Source organism: Phodopus roborovskii, unplaced genomic scaffold (assembly GCF_943737965.1).
Source record: "Phodopus roborovskii unplaced genomic scaffold, PHOROB, whole genome shotgun sequence".
Taxonomy (NCBI): domain Eukaryota; kingdom Metazoa; phylum Chordata; class Mammalia; order Rodentia; family Cricetidae; genus Phodopus; species Phodopus roborovskii.
Genome location: NW_026126480.1, coordinates 43,639,154 through 43,665,895, shown reverse-complemented (window position 1 = coordinate 43,665,895; position 26,742 = coordinate 43,639,154). Strand labels below are relative to the sequence as shown.

Sequence of the window (26,742 nt, the reverse complement as noted above, 5' to 3'; positions counted from 1 at the left end):
CCGTCCGCCTTCCTGACCCGGTCTAAGGCTGACCCCCGCTGGGGGGGGGGGGTAAACAGGTATCTTGGCCCCGCCCACCTATCCGGCTCCGCTCCACCCACCGGCCCTCAGCCTGGCTCCACCTCCGGTCCCGCCTCCTCCTATGTCACCCTTCCCATTGGTCTCTCGCTGCGCCGTCTGGTCCAATCACAGCACTTAGCGCCAGAATTTGAACCGCCGTTTTCGTTTGAATCGGGCGGGCGGGCGCGGCGGGCAGCCTTGGCGCGGAACTGCCTTGGGAGGAGGCACTCGGGTCGCGGGCAGGAGGGCGGCGGGCGGCGGGCATCTGGGACGCGGGTGGCGGTGTGCGGGTCGGGGCGGAGCGAAGGACGCGGGTGGCCGTGGTGAGGCCGCCGCGGCGGAGGAGCCGACGGCTCTGACGCGGACTGGACCGGGATAGCTGCGGCCGCGGCGTGGGGCAGAGCGAGCTTCACCGAGAGGCCACTCGGCCTCAGACTGACGGCCGGGCGGACCATGGCGTCCTCTGCTCGCCTGGTCACCATCAAGCGGAGCGGCGGCGACGGCGCACACTTCCCGCTGAGCCTCAGCTCCTGCCTGTTCGGAAGGTGAGCGCGCGGTGGGACCTGGGTGACCCCGAGACGCGGCCCTGTCGCGCTTGGCGGGGCTGACCCTGGAGGGTATTCGGGAGTCGTGCTCACGTACTGCCGGCTTCCCAGATGGAACCTGGCTTTTGCACTTGGTAGGCGCCAAGCTGACTTCGGTGTCCAGCCGCTCCCGGCGCTGTCGCTCTGAGGCAGCCGGGGGCGGCTCAGGGTGTTTGTGAAAACACAGGACAGCCCTGCTCCGGAGCTCTAGGAGAATTACCCCCATCTCTTCCCCTGTGGGTCGGAATAATAATCCTCTTCCCCGAGGCCTTCCAGGCGGTTGCTTGCATTGCCACTTTTTGCCAAGTTTGTCCCTTATCGCCCGTTCTGCCGATTTTAAAATGTTACCCGTGAAGGTGCTTTTAAAGAAAGTTGGTCTTTCCTAACACCATGAAGGTTGGTAACTAGTTTTCAGGCTTTTATTTGTCTGTTTCCCAATAGACTAAGCTCCAAGGCAAGGGCTGTCTTGTTAATGATTACACCCCTAGGGTCCCATATGGTGCCTGATAGATAAGATCAGTCAGTGTGTGGCATAGGGTGAGTGTCCAGCCGGAAGATGGAGATTTGGATTTGGGGGTCAGGCGAGAATGGTAGTTCTCAGGGAGATATTTGGCAAAGCCTGGAGACATCTTTTCCTGTCACCCTGAGAGAGGTGACTATAGCTAGTGTCACTGAGTGGAGGAGAGAGACATGGTGTGTTTGACAGAGAACAGGCCTTTGAGGAATTCTGTGGCCCAGAATGTCTGGCATTTTGGTTAAGAAGTATGGACTGTAGTGATCTTTTCTGGTTTAAGATATAGTCTCTCTGCCTGGTATTTTGATACCCAAAGCCTACATTTTTTTGAGAGTAAGGATGCTGTCACTTTTTGTACCTTTATTTTTGTTGTTGTTCAAAAGAAAAAAAAAATCTTGTCCAAGTGTCATTCGTTTTACTATTCTGAAATATTAATTAAATATACTTTCTGCAAGTTTTAAAAATTTAGAAAACAATTAGTGTGGTATTTATAGGAAGTGACATGCTTAGACTCCTGAGCAGCATTCTCAACCTGTGATTTGTGACCCCCACCCAAAGACTATCAAAAAAACACCGATATTTACATTATGATTTATAACAGCGAAATTAGTTATGATGTAGCAACAAAATAATTTTATGCTTGGGTTCATCACAACATGAGGAACCGTATTAAAGTATCACAGCTTAGGAAGGTTGAGAACCAGTTCTCTAGAGGTTCATAGGACAGACAGTATATATTTTCAGGCACCACCACTGCCTGGCCTAGGCCTTTAAAGTTTTAAAGTTCAGAATAGAGCTATCTGTGAAACTCCTTGTTTGTGGATGGGTAAGGAATTGTCCTTTCTGTGCTATGCCACCACAGTGCTAGCTTTCTAGAAAGATAGTTCTAATCTAGATACTGTTTTTCATTGCCTGGTGGATTAATCTTTGCAATGTGAGGACATTTGAATCTGTTAACATGGTGCAGTTTTAAAACAGCAGTGAAAAGGTCACATGGATACTGCGTGCCACACAACTGGCATACATACAACTGTAATTGAATAGCAACATAGGTGCTAGTATAGACGTTTTGTGTATGAAGAAACTCTGTCCCTAATTACCTACGGCATCTTTTATGCTAGTACTTTTCTGTGTCCTTACATACATCCATTATTATTGTAAACACATTAATTATAAAGTTCTCCTAAGCTGATAATAAAGTACTCCATTATTTGTGTCTTGTAAGTATAGCTGTTTTATTTGTTTGTTTTGGTTTTGGTTGTTTGAGACAGGGTTTCTCTTTGTAGCTTTGGCTGTTCTGGAACTAGCTCTATGTAGACCAGGCTGGCCTTGAACTTAAAGGTCCTTCTGCTTCTGCCTCCCCAGTGCTGGGATGAAAGGGGTGCATCTCCACCATCTGTCTAATATAGCTGTGTATATGAAAGGTAATTGATTATGAGTTCTAGTGTTTTATAATAATTCCAAGGTATTAGAAGTTTTAATAATATTTTATGGCTTCTTAGGCTGTATTGCATCATTACACTTTATAGTCTAAGCATATTAGTCAAATTCTGTTGCTTTTTAAATTTGAGGTTGGTTGGGTTTTGTTGTTGTTGTTGTTTTTTTGTTTTTGATTTTTTTTTTGCACATCCCCATAAAATCCTTATTTTATTATTATTATTAAGGAGTATTGAATGTGACATTCGTATCCAACTGCCTGTGGTGTCAAAAAAGCATTGCAAAATTGAAATCAATGAGCAGGAGGTAAGTGGGTTTTGGAAATCAACTTTTAAAGCTTTTAAATTTGATTTTAAGCAAATCCTTAGTATTTTCCTCTCCTCTCCACTCGTAGGCAATATTGTATAATTTCAGTTCCACAAATCCAACGCAAGTAAATGGGACTACTATAGATGAGCCTGTGCAGCTGAAGCATGGAGATATAATAACAATCATTGACCGATCTTTTCGGTAGGTGAAAACTACCTGGGTTAATTCTAAATACTGTGCTCTCTTTAACCATGAACTAGTTCAGCTGTTTTCCTTCTTTGTTTGGTGTTGATGGGTGCTAGAAATAATCTAACCCGCTGAGTGTGTGCCTATGTTTGTTTGTGTGTGTACAGGTGCTTTTACCTGTGCCTCTGGAGAGCACAATCTCCGGTGTGGTCCTCAGGATATGGGTCACTTTTTATTTTATTTTATTTTTTTTAAACTACCCTTCGATTCACCAAGTAGGCTAGACTGGCTAGACAGCCAAGCCTAAGGGCCCTCCTGTCTTTGCTTTCCCAGTGTTGGTGGCACATCTTAAAATTCTTAGCTCTTTGGCTTTTAAAGAAGAATTATGTTAAACTGAGGTAGTTGGGCTGGGTCCTAACCCATGATGAGTGTCTTTATAATAATGAAAGATTAGCACACAGAGATGCCAGGGAGCAAATGCACAGAGGCAAAGCACTGTGAAGAGGCAGGAAGAGGGCTATTGGTCAAGGAGGCCCAGAGGAAGACATCCCTGCAGACACCTTGGACTTGGACTTCCAGCCAGAACTGTGAGCAGGACATTTCTGTCATTTAAGGCACTCTGTGTTGTAATTATGGCAATCCTAACAGACTAATACACTACCACCAAGTCACAGGGGAAATTTCTACAAGTTTCTTTTGTACTGTTTAATCATAACTTTTCTCTTACTAAGAAGCCACCATGGAGACTGTAAGAGAAAAGTATCTTTGCAGTCTTGTTCCCTGCTGGTGGGCCTCTAAACACTGTAGTTAGCATAGAATTCTTATGTGTCTGTGCCTGACTGTTGCTCTTGTGTGTGTGATTTATATATAGAATGTTGGATGCCTTTGCCTTTTTTTTCTCACAGTGTAGGTATTTCATTAACATTCACAATACACATAGTAATGTATAAAAGTACTCACTATTATTTGTTCTTATGGGCATTTGAGTGATTTCCACTTGAAATTTGCCAAGGCTTTCTTTGTGATCAACTGCGACCCACTTCCTGTACTTGAGAGTGGTATTCTGCAACTATTGAATGCACTATGCTAACTTTAGACCTGTTAAATTCTATTATTAGGAATTATTTTATATTTCCCTGCTTAATAGTTTCAGAGATATATTGAAATCACCCACTGAGGACTTGTTTATTTTTCTTTTATTAATTTCTTTTCTCCGTCACTTTTTGTTTTATATTTTTTGATGCTACACCCAGATATATGGTTGTGGACCCCTGATCATAATTCTAAATTGAGTTTATAAGTAAACTCAATTCTTTTTGATTAATGCTTACATAGCACAACTTTTCTACTCCCTTAATTTCAATTATTTATAATTCTTACAGCTTTTGTTGTCTTACAGCACTGTTGAGTGCTTTTCTTTATTTCTTTTTTAAGATTTTTTTTATTTATTATGTATATAGTGTTCTGCCTGCATGTATGCCTACACTGTGTGCCAGATGAGGACACATTACAGATGGTTGTGAACCATCATGTAGTTTGTGGGAATTGAACTCAGGGCCTTTGGAAGAGCAATGCTTTTAACCTCTGAGCCATCTCTCCAGCTCCCAGGTGGCTTTTTGTTTGTTTGTTTTTTCAAGATAGCATTTCACTATGTAGCTTTTCTTTTTGGAACTCACTCTGTAGACCAGGCTGGCTTGGAACTCGCCACCACTGCCCGACCCAAGTGGTTATTCTTTAAATAGACTATTTTCTTAGATTCAACATCTTGGTGGATTTACCTTTAAGTCCTTATAAAATGTCCTTTGTCTCTATGAACCATTTGAAGGAACTTTTTATTGACTAGACTTTTTAAAAGAGGCTTTGTTTAGCACTGTGATAGCTTGGAGGAGGGTTCCACATGCTAGTTGTCTTTAGATCTTACATAGACAGCATCTAATTCAAATTAGACCATTTCACTGAGGTACCAAAGTTATCTATAACCTATGAACATGGAGGTTCAAATCCTTCTCCTGATTCTCTGGGTACTGTAGGTATGAAAATGGAAATCATGAGGATGGAAGCAGATCAACAGGATTTCCAGAAAAATCACTTGGACAGGTGAGGGGAAATATTCAGGTTTGACTTTGATTTTTTTTTTTTTTTTTGATTTTTGTCATGATGGGAACTCATTTATATGTTTTAACAGCTGATTTCTCAATTTCATATTGGTGGCCAAGAATGGCTTTCTGATTATAGCAGAAATATGTAAATAACAAAATAAGGAAATAATTGACCGTGAACATAGCAAAAATAACTAAAATAATATTTCTTTTTGCTATTCAAAAACAGAGCACTAACTTGGTCTTCTATTCTGCTAGACCTGTGTTGTGATCTTATAAACCCATGGTTAGAGTAGTCTGAATACTAGAAATTGAATGAAAAAAAAAAAAAGAGAGATGAAAAAGGAAGAAGATGGCTGCTCCTAGGTATGGTGGAAGAGGAGGTTCACCAGAGAGGGGTGGCTGGGGCCAAGAGACTGGCAGAGCTAACATGGTTGAGTTATATAGAGGCCAGAGGAGCTTGGGGTGGGCAGCCTAGTCCCTGAGCTAAAGAAGTTTAGGGTAGTGGGTGGGGTATGCAGCCAGGAGGACCTTTTAACAGGTAGAGACTGGGCGATGCTGGGAGAACATGGTGACTAATATTGGCTTTGATGGGTTAGCCATTTGTCTCAGGTTTGAGAACCAACAGGAATATAAAAGATATCTCATGAGTCATTTTGTCTCCTATTCATTGTACCTGTCCATCTCTGTGTGTCTAAAATAATTAAATTGTGAAAACTAAGTGCTGGAGAAACTTTCTAGTTTAGAAGGAAGTGAGTTTTGTGTTTGCCATGTGAAGGAAGAAATTACATCATTTGAGAATATCAGCAAAATAACACCATGAGTTAGCTGCAGTCTCTTGAATTAGGAGCCCTAGAGTTTGCCTGCATTTAGCAACAAACACTTTTCCTTCAATATCTCTGTAATGTTAAATACTGCTTCTTCCTTAGAAGAGCCCAGTTCTCATCAACCTAGGGTGGAAGCTATTTTGAGGTATCCCACACACCAGCCACAATTCAACTTGTTAATAGGTGTTAAAAAGGAAAGTTGTTGGTAGTTGCAGATCTATGGGGTAGACAAGTGTACCACTCAATGGTTGATGAACTGTTTGTCTGCTTACTAGTCTGTTAAGTGCTAAAATTCAGTATGTATAGTGCCATAGTAATGTAATAGGAATTTCATGCCTGTTTAATATAATCATATAAACATTACCGGGCTGGGAAGATAGCTGGGTATAAAGTGCTGTTTCTGAAAGCATGTGTATCTGAGGTTTGATCCCCTAGAACCTTTGTAAAAACTGGGTGTCACAGGTATTGTAGCACATACCTATAATCCCTATCACTGAGGTGGCAGAGATAGGAATCTTGGTGTTTGGTGGAATTGGTTTAGCCAAATTGGTGAAGTTGTAGGTTTAGTCTTGTACCCGTCCCAAGAAATAAGGTAGTGAGCAGTTAAGATACCTAATATCAACTCTGTTTACAACATTCACAAACATACATTCTTCACCTCCAACCAAATTTATTCCATATTGCAGAATGTGTAGGGGCTGTCTATTGGTTCAGAAAGAGTATTGGATTTGCTATTCAGTCTCTGAAGTGGCCTGTGGATGTGCTACTCTTTTCTGTGCCTTAACTTTCTGACTCTGATACACACCAGATACCTGCCAGGAATAGGAGCACAGGTACTCATGGAGCTGCAGTTTAGCACATCCTGGGAGCATTTCCTGTGAAACTTATGGAACCTATAGTTTTGTGCCTGTGGCGACTTAGCAGATGGAGGAACTTAATTTTAACTTTGTTTCTTCCTTCATGTGATGTTAGGAGATAAAGAGGGCTTGGAGGTTAAGAGTGTTCTCTGTTCTTCCAGAGGATCCAAGTTCAGTTTCTGACCCCCTCATTAGTCAGCTAACAACCACCAGTAACTCTAGCTACCATAGAATTCAACATTCTTTTCTGACCTCCACAGGAACCCACACAAATGTGCCTAGACATGTACATATGCATAAATACAAAAACCTTAAAACAAAAAAGAAAGCTCTTAAGTCAGCCAGAAGTGTTTAGGTCATGACTACTAACTTTCAAGTCACTTGGATCTCAGGTCTCTAAATGTCATAAAGAAGAAGCACTTTGCCAAAGAATATACTTAATAAAAGGAACAATTTCATTGTTTCAACATGATCACATTAAGAAAGGCACTTAAATTCCTGTTCTTCCCAATTTGTAGGAACCGGTGCGGCGAGCCTCGAGTGCTAGCTTCTCTGATGACCCTGGTTGGTATTGGTTGGTTTCTGTTCTGGGACTGTCAGCATCAACAGTATGATAGTGGCAAGGGTGGGTTCATGGGTATACAGGCATGAAATTCCTGGTCTCCCAAATTCTTAAGAGCCTGGTTCCATTTAACATGCTAAACCAAAGCAGATAGGTGGCTGAATAACTTCTTCCCTAGTGCTTACTTTTTTAGTTGTCCATTTAATCTTGAGTTGTCCAGTGGGATATGTTAACATCATTGGTTATTCAAAGCTAGTATGTTTAATCTGGATGGAAATAACATTATAAGACAAGTGTAAGGAATTAAGTAATTTGTGACCTAAATGAAAAGCTAAGTTATAAAGCAATCTAAAATCAGGTACTAGATTCCAAAAATGGTAGTCATTGAGAAAATGTTAAACTTCTGTTTCTTATTTCATATTTATTACCAAGATGGAAAAGGTCAAGATGCCAAAGCTTCAAAGACCACTGCTTCAAGAAGATCTTTGGTACATGCCAAGAAACTTCCTGGAGACAGTTCTGCCTCAGATGGCTCAAAGGACAATGTTACCCAAGATCCATCCAATACCTGTTCTTCAGAGCATGTAGAACAGCACAGTGGCAGAAACATAGGAGAGCCCATTTCTGGTGATCTTTTTAAGAAGTCCAGGGCTTCAGGGAGTAGTTACAGGGAACTGAAGTCTTCTCCTGCACATAGTCTTAGCAACAGCAAGAAAAATGAATCTCCCTTTGAGAAACTTTATCAGTCAATGAAGGAAGAGTTGGATATAAAATCACAAAAACCGTCTCGTAGGAAATCAGAACCACAACCTGAATGTGCAGCAGGAAAGGAAACATGGGAGACAAAGCTGTTGGTGTCATGCAAGTCAAGAGCAAAATCCAGTGGAAGCACCCCTGGTACTGCCGCTTTGTCACCCAAGGGAGGGAAGATCTGGAGTGAGAACCAGAGCAGTGCTGAGGGGCCTCTTCAGACTTCCACAGAGGCTCCGAGTTCAAGAGTCTCTCTCACTGCGACAGCTAAAACGAAGACCCCTGTGCGGACTTCACAGCAACTTAAGAATGAAGACTTCCATGTTAGTGGCAGAAGAGAGTCTGTGAATCTGGACGAAAGTGAAGGTGCCAAGGCAGTTCAGAAAATAGTCACCCCCAGGAAGCTGGGAACTAGAAACCAGACTCCAGTGAAAGTTGAAGATGCTGCCAGCCCTGCTGATAAGCCAGAAAATCTCTTTTCCAGAAAGAGGAGGAGTATTTCTGCAAAAGTAGAAGTACTGTCTGCAGAAACACAAAACTGGTTCTCTTCAACTCAGCATCTTGCTCCAGGTGAAAAGAAAACTCCAAAGGAGTCCAACAAGCCTGAGAAATTGGCCACAGCAGCTGAGCAGATTTGCTCTGGGCTACCTGGTCTTAGTTCTGTTGATATCAGCAACTTTGGTGACTCTATTAGTAAGTTGTTTAACTGTAGATACTGTACCTAATAGGTTAATATCTACCCTATGTATTATGAGTTAACAAGGTGTTTATTTGGAGTATGGGTACTGAAGACTTTGCCTTTTATAAGGAGGAATAACAGGTGTAGCTAGTTGGGGGGGGGGACCACTTCAGGACAATGTGATTTTCTTTTACAAAGTAAGGGGTATAATCTTAATGGCTTTTCACTTAACTTCTGGTTCTGAATACCAGTTGTATTTTGTGAGGTTGGTCCTTGGGAATAAACCATGGGCAGTCCTTTGAACATCGTTGAACATCCAGTGGCCCTTGGGTGTTCCACGCTCTGTTGAAATCGCTTATAAGCACTTTACTATTAAAACTGGAATGGACTCAGGTTTTTATACCAGCAAAGTTCTACATGCTTCCAAGACATTAACATTTGGTTTCTCAATTTTTTATTACATTTACTTATTTGTGTAAGTATAAGCAGGTGCCATGGTCCTTATGCAGGAGTCTGAGGACAGCTTGTAGGGGGTCAGTTCTCTCCTTCTACCATAGGCCATATTGGTCTCAGGGATTGAGCCCAGGTACTTAAGCTTGGCAGCAAAGCACCCTTACCTGCAGAGCCATCTCACTACCCAGAGAAAGCATTCTCTTTCCTGTTATAAACTGACAACCCAAGGCTACATAGTAAGTAACCTTGTGGTATCTTCCTAAACACCTGTTTCATGCTGGCTTACAGAAACAAAAACTCTCTAGCCTCCAGTGCAACAATCTTTATATCATGTAGTTTCTGCTGGTGGCCATTGATGTGGCTGTCCCTCCTTGACACTTGTAACTACCAGCTGGTATTCCATTGAACTTAATAATGGAATGTATTCTCTGGTTTATGTAGACTGTTCATGAAGTTGTATAATGGGGTTTGGGTTGCATGCACTGCCCACAGATACTACCTAGAGATTTTTATCTGCTCATACAGTTTACTCATAAGTCAGGTCTAGGTCTGGCCCAAGTATGTGTGTCAATTTCATACATTTTTCAGGCCATTGCTCAGGTTCTGACTTTCTGCTGCAGATAACTTTCTTAAGCTATTTTACATGCAATTTTCAGTTTTAAGGAGAATGCTGGTTCTGTCTGGTTTAAGTGCTATGCCTCTGGTTTCTCCTGAGATCTTTTAGGAAGTCTTGAGGCTGCTTGCCCTTCATCAGTTTTATAAATAAAGGTGCCATGTTTCAGTGCCTTTTCAATGCCTTTCTAATGCTAGTTTAAATTAAATCCCATGTCCTGGAGCAGCATTTATATTGCTCTTTTCATGTTTGTATTCCTTACTTCAGACAAGGGTGAGGGAGTGTCTTTGAAGAAAAGACGTGTATCCTTTGGTGGTCGTCTAAGACCTGAACTGTTTGATGAAAACTTACCTCCTAATACACCACTCAAAAGAGGAGAAACACCAACAACCAAGAGGAAATCACTTGCCATTCACACTCCAGCTGTCCTGAAGAAAATCATCAAGGTAAGTTGGACAGTTGGCATTGTGTTTATACCTCATAGCTCACAGATGGTTCACGTTTCACCCAAAACTCAGGCAGAGGTAGAATGGCAATGGAGACCTTATTTTTCTACCACTTACCTCATGCCCAGAAACAACCATATGGGCTCTCAGGTGGTTCTGGGAGGTGAGGTGGTATGCTGGGCACTTTCTCTTTGAAGAAGAACCTGATAACATTCACAGGGTCATATAACTTCCTGGGGCACACTGACACCATTTAAAAATATGAAGACAACAGCATATGTGATCACAAGGATTGTTTTGTTTTCTTCTGGAAGTATAGGGTCATTGATGTTGCAGGAAGGATAGATAATCTTTTGGTAAAACCTCTCTTCTGCACATTCAGCTCCTTAGACCTTTGCCCTTCTGTCGTCGTTTTGTTGCTTTTTCTTGGTGTGGCTGCATAGCTCAATTTCCTAAAATGGCCCAGGACAGCTTTATTCTGTTAGTACCAAAAGGACTGATTGGCCCCCCCTTAATCCCGTCCTATCTTCCTACCTTGTCTCACTTCCCAGAAGTGAACAGTCCCTTCCTTGCAGACTCCAGGGCTGGTGTTGGCTGGGCTAAAATCAGAGTGCCTTGTTTTATTGAGCAATGTCCCAGTTTTGTTCACTGATGCATGTCCCCTTCCTCTGGTTAAATGAATGGGACAACTGACCCCTTTCTTATCTTAGAAAGACAGGGCTTAAAAGCTACATGGTTTGTTGTAAAGGTTTTTAATAGACACTACAGAGATGTTGCCTCTTTGGTCAAATTTCTTATAAGCAACAACTCTACTTTGTCAGGAACGGCCTCAGTCACCAGGGAAACTAGAGTCTCCTGGAATAACGCCACCAACAGCAAACGATCAAAGACGCAGATCGGGGAGGAGCTTGTCTGCTTCCAGTGACAACAAATCCTTACATCAGACAGACACTCCCAAGAAAGCAGGCAGGAAGAGTGGCATCCTGCCTGCCAAGAGAGCATCCATCAGCCGAAGTCAGCATGACATTTTACAGATGATTTGCTCCAAGAGAAGAAGTGGGGCTTCTGAAGCCAACTTGATTGGTTAGTGGTGTTCTGGGCGAAATATTTCAAGCTCAATTTTCTTGTGCTGAGTTTTGAAAAGTTTTACAATTTTTTCCTTTTGACAGTTGCAAAATCATGGGCAGATGTTGTAAAACTTGGTGCAAAACAAACACAGACGAAAGTTGTAAAACATGTTCCTCAAAAGCAGACGAGCAAAAGACAAAGAAGACCTAATACTCCAAAGGTACAGTACTCCGGCCATGCACTGCTTATAATCTCAGTTGTCTTAAGCATATATTGTTCATGCTGTGATATTTTGTCTTTTGTTATAGAAACCTACAAGCAACCTTCACAATCAGTTTAGCACAGGCCATGCAAACTCTCCCTGTACCATTGTAATAGGGAGAGCTCAGATTGAAAAAGCAAGCATGCCTGCTCGACCTTACAAAATGCTTAACAACTTGATGTTAAACCAGAAAATAGACTTCAATGAAGATCTGTCAGGTAAATGTATCCTGAACATCTGTAGTCACAAACTTCTTGGTCCTTCTGTTTGTGACTTCCTTGGTGTTTGTTAGTTCCACCCCACCCACCCCTTATAATCAACCATCTGGGAGCTCAGTGGCAGTGAGTGTATCAAACAATTGAACCAGCTTTCTGGTTTTGTAATATTCAAAGATGAAGTTGGTTAGAAATAGAGAATAGGTCTCCATCCATTCAGGGGATCAGTGTCCTACAGGAATCAGTGATGTAAATCTCAAATGCATACCCTCTAGTGAGTCGCATGTGTACTGAAAATGGAAAGTTGCTTTGCAGTGTGAGGGCAAAGGGCTCTATTACTAACTGGAGAGTTGCACTGATGGCTGATTCGAGGGAATCCGTTGGTTTAGAGCAATATTAATGCTTCTTCAAGATTCATTTTCTTAGAGAGCTTAACTGCTTGCTGAGAAGGAGCTATGAAAGAATGTTCTTTTGAGCCACTGATAATTGAACTGTTCCACTCTGTTTTGAGTATCAGTGAAAGTGTGACTGGCTGTTTAGACTTACTCTCAAGAAAACATATTTGTTTCATGTTCCTCAATATGTGATACTTTCTAGTTATATAATTTGAAAGAGAATTAAGATTTGAACTGAGTAAGTAGAAACTTACTTTTATAGATTAGGCATTGAAAATGACCAAACACCTTAGTGTATGTTTGTGAGTATCCCCTAAAAGAGCTTTATTTGGATCGATTCATTATACAAGTAAAAGTTAAAACAGTAGAGAAATGCATGTGTGTGATTTTATATGTATGTGTGTATGTATAATATTTTTTAAAAACTCAAATAAGATTTTTAAATACATGGTGCGTGCCTAAGACAGTGGAGTATCTTAAATGTTCCTTCTTCCTAGACCCATTCTTAGAGTCAGACAAGTTTTATCCCTTAGTATAGGCAGCTCTCCCTATACCCTCTTCTTTTTTTCATGGGACAGAGTTAAGTATCCAGGCTTGCTTCAAACCCACAGAGATCTGCCTGCTTCTACCTTCTTAGGGTTGCCATGTCTGACTTGGCAACTTCCATTTTAAAATACTAGAAAGTAAACCCTAGGTGGCCATGAAAGAAGGAGATTAGCTGAACAGACTAATGTGGATGGACACTTTAGTGGTTCTCAGACCCATTCTGTAGTGAATATCAGCTCAACTTTCATTCTGTGGTGGCCAAAGGACAGGGGCATGGCATATGAGCTTTTCAGGAAGCTTAATTTTCCATATGGAGTTATGTCACTATTGCCTTTTTGGTTTTAAAGTGAATGAGATGGCACTTAGAGTATTGTGTGTGTGTCTGTGTGTGTGTGTTTGTTACTTGATAGCACTGAAAATGGTCAGTGTTCTGTCAGTATTCTTCAGTGTGGGCACACATTATTTGTACATAGGATTTAGATCCTGAGAAATTCACAGAACAAGGCTCTTAGGTTGTTGATTCCTGGCAGATGTCCCCTGCTTTTGTCCCCCTGCCGGGACTTATTGTTGGGAACTAGCTTAGAAGACTACAGCGGTCAACCAAATCACTTGCTTTGCTTTCCTTTCCCATAGGAGGGGATTAGAGAAACTGGATATATTTAGCGTCTCATTCACGCCCCCCTTTTAATAAGCATGTTAGCAAAATCACCATTTTAATGAGATGATGCATACCTGAAATCTGAGAACTTCTCTGTCATCTAACTGAATGGGGAATGGGGTAATGTAAGCCATGTTTTCAATATTTTTCTTTATCAGGACTAACTGAAATGTTCAAGACACCAGTGAAAGAGAAGCAGCAGCAGATGAATGATATGGCTTCCATTCTTTCAAATTCAGAGAATTTGCCTGAAAAACAGTTTCAAGTAACTAATTTAGCACACAAGTCTCTGCCTGGCACCTCAGAGATTTTGGGTTGGTGTATTTGTCTATTTCCACTATTAAACTTTGGAATGGGGACTTAAAGATGACTTTTTTCTTTATGGACAATACTATATTCCTTCTGTACAATAGCTTTCCTTGGTGAAATGGCCATTTCCACCTTCTCTGTTCTCCAGCACGCTTTGCAGTTTTACTAACATTAGTCACTAGCATAGCTTAGAAGAATTATTGACTCAGTTAATAAGTTTAAATGATGTCTATATGCTTTTAACTTTTTTGTTATAAGAGGATTGGAGCACAGTCACTTGGCCTGTCATATATTAATTATACAAGTTAAGAATTATTGCAAGGATAGAGATGCAACTCATTTGGTAGAGTGCTTGCCTGCCTCACAGGAAAATTTGGATTCAGTCCCTAATATTGCAAAATCTTGGTGTGGTGATGCCTGCCTGTAATCCCAGTACTTGGGATGAGAAGGTCATTGCTGATTACATATAAGGCCCTAAACATACACGATAGAACTTGCCACTTCATTAGTGAGTAAAAATAATAAATGTTTCCTGATGTGTCAGAACAAAAATTGCCTGTATTCAGGTCCATGTCACATGTCATGGCAGCCTTTAAAAGGGGCTTCTTAAGGACCTGCTCTGTTATCAAATAATATTATGGTACAGGATTAAGATCATGTAGTAGCTTATTATAAGAAACTAAATTATTGGTTCTTATACACTTCCTAAAGATAAAATCTAAGTTGACCTTAGATGGTGGAAATACATATTTATTATATAAATATATTTTGTTACCTATAGGAGAAAATGTGCTCTCCAGTACTCGGAATGCAGCAAAGGAACTATCTGATGAATGTTTTGCAAGTCCTACTTTAAGGCAGAGGAGCATCAAAAATGGAAAAACAGTGCAAACTCCTAAGAACATCCATGATATTACTCATCCAGGCTCTGTTACAGAGCTTCTGAAGACAGTATCCAGTGTGAACAAGTTAAGGTCTAGAGAGCTTAGACATACATTTGTAGAAAGTGTGCATGAAAGCACAGAAACAGGCCTTACTGAGGGTATCACAGGAAGACAATTAAGAAAGACATCACTGCAAGAACAAGAAGTGGATCAACAGATGCAGGACAGTGAAAACACTTCACAAAGATCCAAGGAAATTGTTAAATTAAAAGAAGTTCCAGAAAAAACATCAGCTATGGGATCATGCACTAAGGAGCAGAAGTCAAGAAAAGACTCAATAGGAAGTCAAGTGGTCACCCAAACAGTAGCCTGTGCTGAGGAACTACTTAATCAAGTAAAGGGAACCACAGAAACACCAGAGGAATCCATGCGCGTGCAAAACGCATCAATAAGTGATGGTCAAAGAGCTACAAAACAGAAAGGAGACCTAGCATATGCAACCAAAGTAAAGCGCTTGTCAAGGACTCCTGACAAAAAGACACAAGCTCTAGAAGGCCCAGCTGGTCTCAAGGAGCCTTTTGAAACACCAAACTGTAGAGACAAACCCATACGTGATGAGAAAACCAAAGTCCTTTGCAAGTCCCCACAACATACACCAGAGAACACCAAAACAAGCACAAAACCACGGCCCAGCAATTCTGGAAAGAAAGTGGAGATAAAAGAACACTCTGCAATAAAGAAGTTTGTAGACATGTCAGGAGGAATTAGGTACACCCCTAAAATTCCAGAACTGGAACATGGGGCCATCAAAGCTTTGAAGGACTCTGAAAATCAAATGCTGAACCTGACTATAACTGGTAGAAAGAAATCGGTAGGAAAAGCTAAGGAAAAGGCTCATCCCTTGGAAAACCTTGATGGCTTCCAGGAACTCTTTCTATCACCAGTCCCTGCTGACAAAATCACAAAAATGCCCAACAAATCTCAATATCAAGAACATATCAGAACTCCAGCAAGCAGAAAGAGACTCTCGAAGACAGGTCTTGGTAACACAGATGTGAAAGAAGAGCTGTCAACCCCTGGGAAACAAACAAAGTCATCAGGCAGAGCCACACACACCCCCACAGCATCAGTGCTAGAAGAGACTGACAGCACATTCATTATGGAAACTCCAAAGCAGAAACTGGATTTCACAGAGAATTCAACAGGACACAAGAAAAGGACACAGGCACCAAAGAACAGGGCTGAACCCCTAGAAGACCTAGATGGCTTCCAAGAACTCTTCCAAACTCCAGTTGGTGCCTGTAATCCAGTGACTGCTGTGGAAACTACAGAGTTGTCTTTGGAATCTGCACAAGCAGAACCAGTCAAAACCCCAGCAAGCAGAAAGAGACTCTCCAAGACCAATCTCAGGAAAGTGGATGTGAAAGAAGGGCTGTCAACCCCTGGGAAACAAACAAAGTCACCAGGCAGAGCCACACACACACCCACAACATCTGTGTTGGAAGAGAGTGACAGCACAGCTTTTGTGGAAACTCCAAAACAGAAACTGGATTCCACAGAGAATTCAACAAGACGCAAGGGAAGGTCACAGGCACCTAAGAACAGGGCTCAACCCCTAGAAGACCTGGATGGCTTCCAAGAACTCTTCCAAACTCCAGTTGGTGCCTGTAATCCAGTGACTGCTGTGGAAACTACAGAGTTGTCTTTGGAATCTGCACAAGCAGAACCAGTCAAAACCCCAGCAAGCAGAAAGAGACTCTCCAAGACCGATCTCAGGAAAGTGGATGTGAAAGAAGGGCTGTCAACCCCTGGGAAACAAACAGAGTCACGAGGCAGAGCCACACACAACCCACAACATCGTGTTGGAAGAGGTGACAGCACTTCATTAGGAACTCCAAAGCAGAAAGGACTTCATAGGCTCAACGGACATGAGAGGTCCAGGCACCTAGCGGCTCACCCCTAGGCCTGGTGGTTCCAGACTCTTCCAACTCCAGTTGGTGCCTGTATCCAGTGCTGCTGTGGACTACAGGTTGTCTTTGGAATCTCACAAGCAGAACCAGTCAAAACCCCAGCAAGCAGAAAGAGACTCTCCAAGACCGATCTCAGGAAAGTGGATGTGAAAAAAGGGCTGTCAACCCCTGGGAAACAAACAGAGTCACCAGTCAGAGCCACACACACCCCCACAGCATCAGTGCTAGAAGAGACTGACAGCACATTCATTATGGAAACTCCAAAGCAGAAACTGGATTCCACAGAGAATTCAACAGGATGCAAGAGAAGGTCACAGGTACCAAAGAACGGGTCTGAACCCCTAGAAGACCTGGATGGTTTCCAAGAACTCTTCCAAACTCCAGTTGGTGCCTGTAATCCAGGGACTGCTGAGGAAACTACAAAGTTGTCTTTGGAATCTGCACAAGCAGAACCAGTCAAAACCCCAGCAAGCAGAAAGAGATTCTCCAAGATAGGTCTTAGTAAGGCAGATGTGAGAGAAGAGCTGTCAACCCCTGGGAAACAAACAAAGTCACCAGGCAGAACCACGCACACACCCACAGCACCAGTGCAGCAGGAAAAAGGGATAAAAGCAATTATGGAAACTTCAAGTCAGGAACTGGAGCCTGTAGGAATTTTAAGGGGGTCTAAGAAACAGCCTACAACACCTAAGGAAGAGGGCCAATCTCTAGGAGACCTATTTGGACTTCAGGAGCTGTTCCAAACACCAGACTATGGCAATGGCCCATTGGCTGTTGGCAAAAGCAAAAAGAAGTCCGTCAATGCTCTACAATCAGAACCTGCAATATCCCCCAAAAGCATAAAGAGACAGTCCAGGGCAAGTATGGGTAAAATGGAAATAAAAGAAGAACTTTCAGAATCAGTGAAACACCCACAAATAGAAAAGCTCATAGACACACTCCAAGAACCTGATGATAACAATGTCATTAGAACATCGAAGCAATCTTTAAAGCGGAAACTGGAACCAGCAGCTAGTATGCCTGGCAGCAAGAGGCTGCGATGTGCATCTAAGAATAAGACACCATGCCTGGAAGAACTGAGTTGTTTGCAACAGCTCTTCCAAACACCAGGGCATGCTAAAGATTCAGTGTCTATTGGTGAAATGTCAAAAATCCTCACCAAAACTCCACAGTCAGGACCAGTTAGAAGACAAACCAGTAGAAAGAATCTGCCCAAGATGAGTCTCAGGAAAATGAATGTTACAGAAGAACTTTCAGCACTCTGGAAGCAGTCACCAGGCAAAGCCCTCACAGCATCAGTGCAGCAGGATAATGGAATACAAGCAATTATAAAGATTCCACAGGGGAAACTAGAGACTGCAGCAAATGTAACTGGGCTTATAAGACAGCAAAGACCACCTAAAGAAAAAGTCCTACCCTTGGGAGACCTTGATGGCTTCCAAGAACTCTTCCAAACACCAGACCACAGCATTGATCCAGTAATTGGTAACAAAAGAACAAGTATGTCCTTGAAATCTCCACAACCAGTACTTGTTAGAACCCCACAAACCTCAAAGAGACTAGCCAAGACAAGTCTTGGGAAAGTAGGTGTGGGAGAAGAGATCTCCTCACTGCATATGACAAGGCGTGCTGCAGGGGAGAGTCTACATATACCCAGTCTTTCAGAAGATGGCAGACGGAACAAGGATCTGAAGAAATTGAGAACTCAGGCACTGGGCACATCAGTAAATGTAACTCGCAGTAAGAAACAGCAAAGGGCACATAAGGAAAGGTCTCAGTCCCCTGAAGACTTATTTGGTCTCCAGGAGCTCTTCCAAACACCAGCTAGTCAAAAAGAGTTAATGACTGTTTGTGAAACTACAAAAGCGTCTTTGGAATCTTCAGAACCAGAACTTATCAGAACTCCAACAAGCAGAAAGAGACTCTCCAAGACAGGTCTTGGTAACATAGATGTGAAAGAAGAGCTGTCAACCCCTGGGAAACAAACAGAGTCACCAGGCAGAGCCACACACACCCCCACAGCATCAGTGCTAGAAGAGACTGACAGCACATTCATTATGGAAACTCCAAAGCAGAAACTGGATTTCACAGAGAATTCAACAGGACACAAGAAAAGGACACAGGCACCAAAGAACAGGCCTGAACCCCTAGAAGACCTAGATGGCTTCCAAGAACTCTTCCAAACTCCAGTTGGTGCCTGTAATCCAGTGACTGCTGTGGAAACTACAGAGTTGTCTTTGGAATCTGCACAAGCAGAACCAGTCAAAACCCCAGCAAGCAGAAAGAGACTCTCCAAGACCGATCTCAGGAAAGTGGATGTGAAAGAAGGGCTGTCAACCCCTGGGAAACAAACAAAGTCACCAGGCAGAGCCACACACATACCCACAACATCTGTGTTGGAAGAGAGTGACAGCACAGCTTTTGTGGAAACTCCAAAACAGAAACTGGATTCCACAGAGAATTCAACAGGATGCAAGAGAAGGTCACAGGCACCTAAGAACAGGGCTCAACCCCTAGAAGACCTGGATGATGGCTTCCAAGAACTCTTCCAAACTCCAGTTGGTGCCTGTAATCCAGTGACTGCTGTGGAAACTACAGAGTTGTCTTTGGAATCTGCACAAGCAGAACCAGTCAAAACCCCAGCAAGCAGAAAGAGACTCTCCAAGACCGATCTCAGGAAAGTGGATGTGAAAGAAGAGTTGTCAACCCCTGGGAAACAAACAAAGTCACCAGGTAGAATCACACACATACCCACAGCATCTGTGTTGGAAGATACTGACAGCACATTCATTATGGAAACTCCAAAGCAGAAAAAGGACTTCATAGGGAACTCAACAGGATGCAAGAGAAGGTCACAGGCACCAAAGAACAGGGCTCAACCCCTAGAAGACCTAGATGGCTTCCAAGAACTCTTCCAAACTCCAGTTGGAGCCTGTAATCCAGTGACTGCTGAGGAATCTACAAAGTTGTCTTTGGAATCTGCACAAGTAGAATCAGTCAGAACCCCAGCAAGCAGAAAGAGACTCTCCAAGACCAGTCTCGGGAAAGTGGATGTGAAAGAAAAGCTCTCTCTGCTGAGTAAACCAAGATGTTCATCACTGGAAGTTATGCATGCATCCAAACTTTCAGTAGATGGTGGCAGAGGAACCAAATCTTTGAAGGAATCTGCAGCTCAGGCATTGGACACAGCAGTAAGTGTAACTCGCAGCAAGAGGCAGCGAGGGGCATGTAAGAAAAGGTCTCAGTCTCCAGAAGATCTATTTGGTCTCCAGGAGCTCTTCCAAACACCAGGCTATGATGAGGCTTCATTGGCAGCTGAAAAGCTCACAAAAATACCCCACAGCTCTCCACCACCGGAACCAGTAGAAACTTCAATAATCTCACAGAGACAGCCCAAAACTAGACTGATGAAATTTCATGTTGAAAATGAACTGTCAGGAGACAGAATGCTTCCACAAATGTCAGGAGAAATCATGGACATATCTAAAGTACCAGAAGGTGAAGACAAAGGCATTAGAACAAGGAAGCAATCTGTAAAGCGGAAATTGGACACAGCAGTCAGTGTGCCCTGCAGCAAGAGGCAGCGAGTTGCAGAAGTGGAAAAAGTACAGACCCTAGAGGACCTGCCTGGCTTCCAAGAGCTCTTCCAAACTCCAAGCTCAGCAGTGGACTCAGTGACTATAGACAAAACCACAAAGATGCCCAGCAAATCTCCAGAGCCCATGGGCACAACTTCAAAGACACAGCCAGGAAGAAGACTCAGGAGAGTGGGTGTGACCAAAGAGCCTATAGCTCAAAAAAAGACGACAAGAGTGTTACGGGAAACCAGAAACACACACAAAGAGCCTGTGGGTGACAGTAAAGATGTCAAAGAATTGAAGGAATCTTCAATGCAGAAACAAGACCCAGCTGTAAGTTTAACTAGCAAGAGGGGCCAATCAAGGACACATAAGAAGACTGGACCCTTAGAGGAGCTGCCCAGCATCCAAGAGGAAACAGCCACAAGAGTATCTTGCAAATCTCCACAACCAGAAGAAAAGGAAACCTCAGTAGCCTCAAAGAGGCAGCTCAGAATACGACTGCGCAAAATAGATGTGAAAGAAGAGCCCACAGCACAGAGAAAGCCAACAGGCAGGGAAACCAGAAATACACTAAAAGAGTCCATGAGTGATAGTGGAAATGTTGAGGAACTTAGAGAGTCCACAAAGCAGAAGATTGACCCAGCAACAGGTGTGCCTGTTAGCAAGAGGCCACAGAGAGTACTCAGGGAAAGGGCAAAATGCCTAGAATTGGCTGGTCCCAAAGGACCAGGTCATACTGAGGAATCAGCAAATGATGAAAGACCCACACAGATGCCCTTCAGTTCTCCACAACCAGAACAAATAGACAGCCTCCAAACCTCACCAAGACGTCCCAGGACCAGACGAGGGAAAGTAGAGTTGGATGAAGTGCCTTCATTAGTCAGGAAGACAGTGCCAACATCAAGGCAAACTTCAAGATCCCACAAAGTCCCTGAAATTGATGACAAAGACACCCAAGCTTCAGAAGAGCCTGGAAAGCAAAAATTAGAAACAGTTACCACTGTAACTGGCAGCAGGAGGCGGCAGCTAAGGGCACCTAAGGATGAGGTCAAAACTCTTGAAGTCCCGGATGACTCCAAAGAAGTAACTCAAATGTCAGAGCACACTGAGAAACCAAGACATGACACCAGTAGCGTTAAAAACACTCTCCAGCAAATGCCAGACCCCATAAAACCTCTGAGAACATCCAGGAGAGTGCTAAGGGCCTCTAAAGAGGACACTGTGAAAACAACCTTGGAAATGGTGGTGGATATCAGAGATCCTGCAGAATCACAAAGCAAAAGCAATACTTCCCTGCCCCCCAAGAGGAAGTCTGCAAGAGATGGAAGCATTTCAAGAACCAGGGGGCTGTGCTCTTTGTCTCCTAAGCAAGAACCAACAGATGAGAAACCTGCACCTAAGAAACAGAGGACTGCTTTCAGCAAGAGGCACCTGTCACCTGAGCCTGTGAAGATGAAACAGCTGAGAATCATGTCAAACAAAATTGAACCAGTGGAAGAGCAGATTAGCAACATCCTGGAAGAAAAGGAAGTCCAAGTAGAAAATTCAGCCCATCCAGACCAGGTGATGGGGATGGACTTAGTGGGTGCTTGTTGGGAAGGATAGGTCCCATTTTGCTGCAGTTATTTGTACGTAATGGAGTTTACTCCATTATAATAATTATTTCCTTCCTTACTGTTTCTATTTACCACCATTAATAGCACTGGCCATTGATCCTTTGTGGATTTGCACAAGGAATAGACTAACTACTTAAAGTTTTCCTGTCTGGATAAGACCCAATTAAAAGTGTAGTAGTTCTCAGGGAATGAATAAATTGTATGTATCTTTGAAGAATTAATCAGATAACAGGTGAGCAGTATAGTTCTGTGAATGTGACAGTAATCAAATAAACACATGTGTCAGGGCTGGAGAGATGGCTCAGCAGGTCTTAGCACTGGTAGCTTTTCCAAAGGACCCTGGGTTCAATTCTTAGCACCCACATGGCAATTCACAACTGTCTGTAACTCCAGTTCCAGTGGATCTGACACCTTCACACCAGTGTACATATTTAAATAAATTATTTAAAAAACAAAAAAAAATTGGTGCTAAGATTCATATATCCTTGAGAAGGAATGGAACAGGGACATCATTTATGGCACCCCTCAGATTGCAGGCCTTTGTTTCTTGGTGATCATTACAGGACCATTTACTTCCTGTATGGTGGGCATTCTCAATAGTATGAACTGGAATGTTTTTGATATGATTGACACCCTGAATTTATAATTTATCAGAGATTATAGTTTTTCTATAGGAACAAAGTAGCCAAGGCATTGTCATGAATATATTAATGACTCTTAGTAAATTAATCAGTATAAAATTTGTGGTCCTTTTTCTTTAGTTTTACTTTTTTTTAATGGATCTTGAGATTTAATTAATTTTGTAGTTGTCTTCTCATTCCCTTAGAAAATGCCTCTGCCCTCCAGAAACCAAAAGAAAACCAATAAAAAACAACCAACACCCAAGGCTAGTGCATCTGCAGAGAAGGCTGGGATAAAGAAAACTGAGAAGACTGTGAAGACCTCCCAGGAGACTGAGCTGCAGAACACAGATGATGGAGCCAAGAAGTCTACATCCAGGGGCAAAGTCAGTGGGAAAAAGACATGCTTGAGGTCTGGAGGACAGAGTGAGATTCCCCCGCCTCATGCGTCAGAAGAGAAAACAAGTGCGACGGGTGTAGAAATCTTGGTAAAGACTCAGAAAGAGAAAGGCATCTGTGGAGATTCAGATGTCAGGTGTTTGAGATCCAGAAAAACTGGAGTCACTTTGGACAGTGAACCTAAGCCAAGAGTAACTCGGGGTGCCAAGAAAGATACAAAAGTTCTAAAGAAGGTAAGGCCCTCTTGTTTTACATTCTACAACGCGGGAATAATAATTATGCCCAGGTTGCAAAGGCAAATCAGAACACACCAGCAGCTCCCAGCTATGCTACTGGGCAAAGCCAACATCCAAACCACCTACCTACTTTGTTGTGTGTTTTAGTAATTCCACTTCAAATAGTAAATAATAATAATAATAATAGCAAATAATAAATAGTAAATAAGGAAGGTTTCATTCCAGAAGAGCTATGCATTCGTCTAATGTTACTTTCTGATTCTTGTGATAATGCTTATCATGGTTATGGATGACATCTTCAGCCTCTCTAGGTCAGTAACACTTAACTAAAACAAAGAAAGCCTGGATCTCAAAAGACTTCCTTTAAAACATCTGAATAGGGGCTGCTGAGTTGGCTTAACAGTTAAGAGCACTAACTGTTCTTTCAGAAGAGCCAGATAGGATTCTCAGCACTCACGGGTATCACAGCCATCTACAATTTTAGATCTAGGGAATCTGATGTTCTTTTCTGATCTCCTTGATCATCAAGCAAGCACATGGTGTATATACATATATGAAGGCAGAACATATATAACATAAGTAAGTTTGATTTAAAAATAAATAAACAAAAAGGCAGAATAAACCCAGGTTTGGCTATCTCCTAGGCAAATAGAAGTAGGTAAATTTTACTCGGTAGGAAGTGTGTTGTTTCACCACACAGAATCTAAGCTAATGTATTTTCGGTGATGTGCATCATGCCCAATGGCATGTTTACATTAATATTCTAGGAAAAGTTAGAGATAGGGTGGGCAGTTACCTTTGTGGGAGTGATACATAATTGCTCTCAATATTCAATATGAACCTAAACATAATGTATTTTGAGACAACAGATGAGATAAAAGTAGCAACAGTTACTAAGGTAGAGTTGTGGCCAAGTTGGCCAGTTCTAACCACTAATAGAATAAACCAAGCAGCAGGACTAACAGCACAAGAAGACCAGGTTTGCCAAATGCCTCAACACATCCTGCATAGCTGGAGGGAGTGAGCAAGAAGGCATGAAAGTCAAGGACATGAGGATAGAATGCTCTAGAGTAGTGGTTTGTAACCTTCCTAAAGTTGCTATCCTTTAGTTCAGTTCCTTTAAAAACAGTTCCCCACATTGTTGTGACCTCCAACCATATTTTGTTGCTACTTTAACTAATTTTGCTACTGTTATAATTTGTAATGTAAATATCTGATGTGTAGGACATCTGGGATACCACTCCTATGAAAGGGCCATTCAATCTCAAAGGGGTCACAGCCCAAAGGTTGAGAATCATTGCTCTAGAAGAATGAAGAGACACTCAAGAAAGTAGGGTGATACCCAGGAAATGGAGCTGGGCTATCTTATGGTGGCAAACTTTTCTTATAGATACCAAAAGGACTAGAAACTCTGCCTCATAGGGATAACAGTGCATCTCACGTTTCCACTTTAAATAGGAATGCTAAGCATAGATTCATAATTTTGAAAGTGTTTTCTCAGAATGAAATGGAAGCAGTAAAACCTACCCACTCTTTTTACTTGAGTGAGCCTGAGCACAACTGCCAAGCTCTGAGAGTGATCAGGCCGGGTAATCCTGTCATAGGCTCTCAGGCCTCTTCCCATCCACAGGCACCCAGGGGACTCCACACTGTTACATTTTTCCAGGGCTGCACTCTTTGCTGTCTGCCAGCTATGTGCTTCTGTGTGTCCATAGAAGCAGAAACTGCATATGTGGAATGTGTGTATTTTCCAGGGGCCGTGCTGCCAACGTGCTATAGGAGCAAGCCTTTTGTTTGATTTGTGTGCCTATCTATCATCATGTATACAGGTGACCCATGTTAGCAGCTACCTGTTACTGTCTTCTAGAATTCAACACCATCCACATACCAAGATCTGCTTACCTACAGTGAACCTCATACTTCTAGAGTTCCTGTTTTCTGTCTCTCCTTTTCTTACTGTTCATGATCACCCATAAAACTGCTTCTAAAGTATGCCCCACATCACCCTTGACTTTTCCTGGTTTGTGTTGCATGGGCCCTGTGTTTATGGGTACCATGACTTATGGTCATTTGTTCTGTGAGGCTATTGTCAATCTTTTATTTCCTGTAGATTCGATCCCCATCAGGTAGATCTCCCCCACTGCCTTAGAAGACTCACTATGCTCTTGTAGCCACATAGGAGAGCCCAGGACATAGTGACCATCCTCTGCAGGAAGTTATCTTTAGGACACTTAAGTTTTCATCTAGGCCACCTTCAGATTCATATTTTCAGAATGATGCTTTTTAACTAGTGAACTGTCATGGTTGTTAAAAACTTGTGAAGGAGTAGAGTCAAAACTTAAAAGGCTAAGTAAGAAAATGTTTTGGGGAAGACAACTTTAAGCACTGTAAAATTTATTTCCAACTTTTTTTTTTTTTTTTTAATGTGTGTATTTTGCCTGTATGTATGGGTACGACATGTCTGCCTACAGCAGTCAGTGAGAACAGTGCATCCAATCCCCTGGATGGTTGTGAGCCACCATGTGGGTGCTGGGAATTGAACTCAGGTCCTCTGCATTAGCCTGTAGCCACTTAGCCATTTCTCCATCCCCTCAAAGTTAATTTTTAGAGTGGACGTCTAAATGATACCTAGTAAAGATTGGGGGTTTATAGAGTTGAGTTGGTCATAAAAATTGTTCCTTCACATTATTTAGGAGTTGTGTTTTTCTTCCCAAACAGGATGAAGACATTGTATACACCACGAAATTAAGGACAAGAAGTTGCCAGAATAGTAGAAATATGTAGCAAAGACATTTAAGAAGGCAATATTAAGTTAGCTTAGTGATAAATTCCAGTGTGGTTTTCACCTCTTGTGTAAAGGTAAACTGTAAATAATACTGCCCATGTTTAAGGAAGGAAGCTTTGAGCTTTTGTGGTTATTCTCTCTTCAAACTCCAATGGAGATCATAAAGGGTGTCACCAGGATCTCAGAGCAATAACAATGTAAAAGTTTGGGGGTGGGCAGGCAGAAGTGTGGTCCTCTGCCCTGCACAATAAAGTTCTGAAGTTCACTGCCTCCTGTGGTCTCCCTGTAGCATCATAACATCTGCCTGTGTCCTGCAATGGCAAAGGCAGGAGGAACAATCCTGTGTCCATCCACTGACTGGGTTCTCAGTAGACATTAGTTGTGTGGTTAGATCCATGTAGCTTACACACAGAATGACTGTACAATGGAACATTTGGTTTATACACCCCCATCACTTTTGTGGTCATTTGTAGGAGTCAGCCTGATCCTTTGAATCTTCGACCTTTAATTGAAACAGCTATGACAACAAGGATGTCTAGTAGGTGAACCCACCTTCAGGGGCACAGGTTTTTCTGTTAGAGAGTTCTTGGTGCCTGTGCTTCTCTTGTTTTTAATTTTTAATTTATTTACTTTTGTATCATTTGCATTATTATTTTGCCTGCATGTATGTCTATGTGAGGGTGTCAGAGACAGTTATTAGCTGAGCCATCTCCAGCCTGTCTGTGCTTTTCATTAGGCATCTATACTGAACGAGTTGGCTGCCTTGCCTATAGAACTATTGCTGTTGGGTAGTATGCTACTCTAGCCTCCCATTCTGGCTTC

The 26,742-nt window shown here is 42.4% G+C and overlaps 1 protein-coding gene across 1 annotated transcript; it reads left to right on the top strand.

Annotated features, from left to right (window-relative positions):
* Window positions 1–489: 489 nt before the first annotated feature.
* Mki67 (marker of proliferation Ki-67) lies at window positions 490–26,185 on the top strand. The gene is made up of 15 exons (XM_051193223.1): window positions 490–605; window positions 2,823–2,901; window positions 2,990–3,105; window positions 5,121–5,187; window positions 7,392–7,437; window positions 7,868–8,878; window positions 10,198–10,376; window positions 11,198–11,459; window positions 11,546–11,664; window positions 11,753–11,924; window positions 13,679–13,834; window positions 14,611–16,572; window positions 16,906–21,827; window positions 22,707–23,132; window positions 25,854–26,185. Exons 1-15 carry the CDS (start codon window positions 514–516, stop codon window positions 25,917–25,919), a joined length of 9,675 nt encoding a protein of 3,224 aa, XP_051049180.1. The 5' UTR covers window positions 490–513; the 3' UTR covers window positions 25,920–26,185.
* Window positions 26,186–26,742: the final 557 nt, after the last annotated feature.

Bases quoted from the DNA above. Each gene is read 5' to 3' on its own strand.
- Mki67 (XM_051193223.1), top strand. From the start codon at position 514: ATGGCGTCCTCTGCTCGCCTGGTCACCATCAAGCGGAGCGGCGGCGAC. The intron at 7,438-7,867 runs GTTGGTATTGGT...TTTATTACCAAG, and splicing joins TAGCTTCTCTGATGACCCTG to ATGGAAAAGGTCAAGATGCC. The intron at 16,573-16,905 runs GTGTTGGAAGAG...CCACAGCATCAG, and splicing joins CACACACAACCCACAACATC to TGCTAGAAGAGACTGACAGC.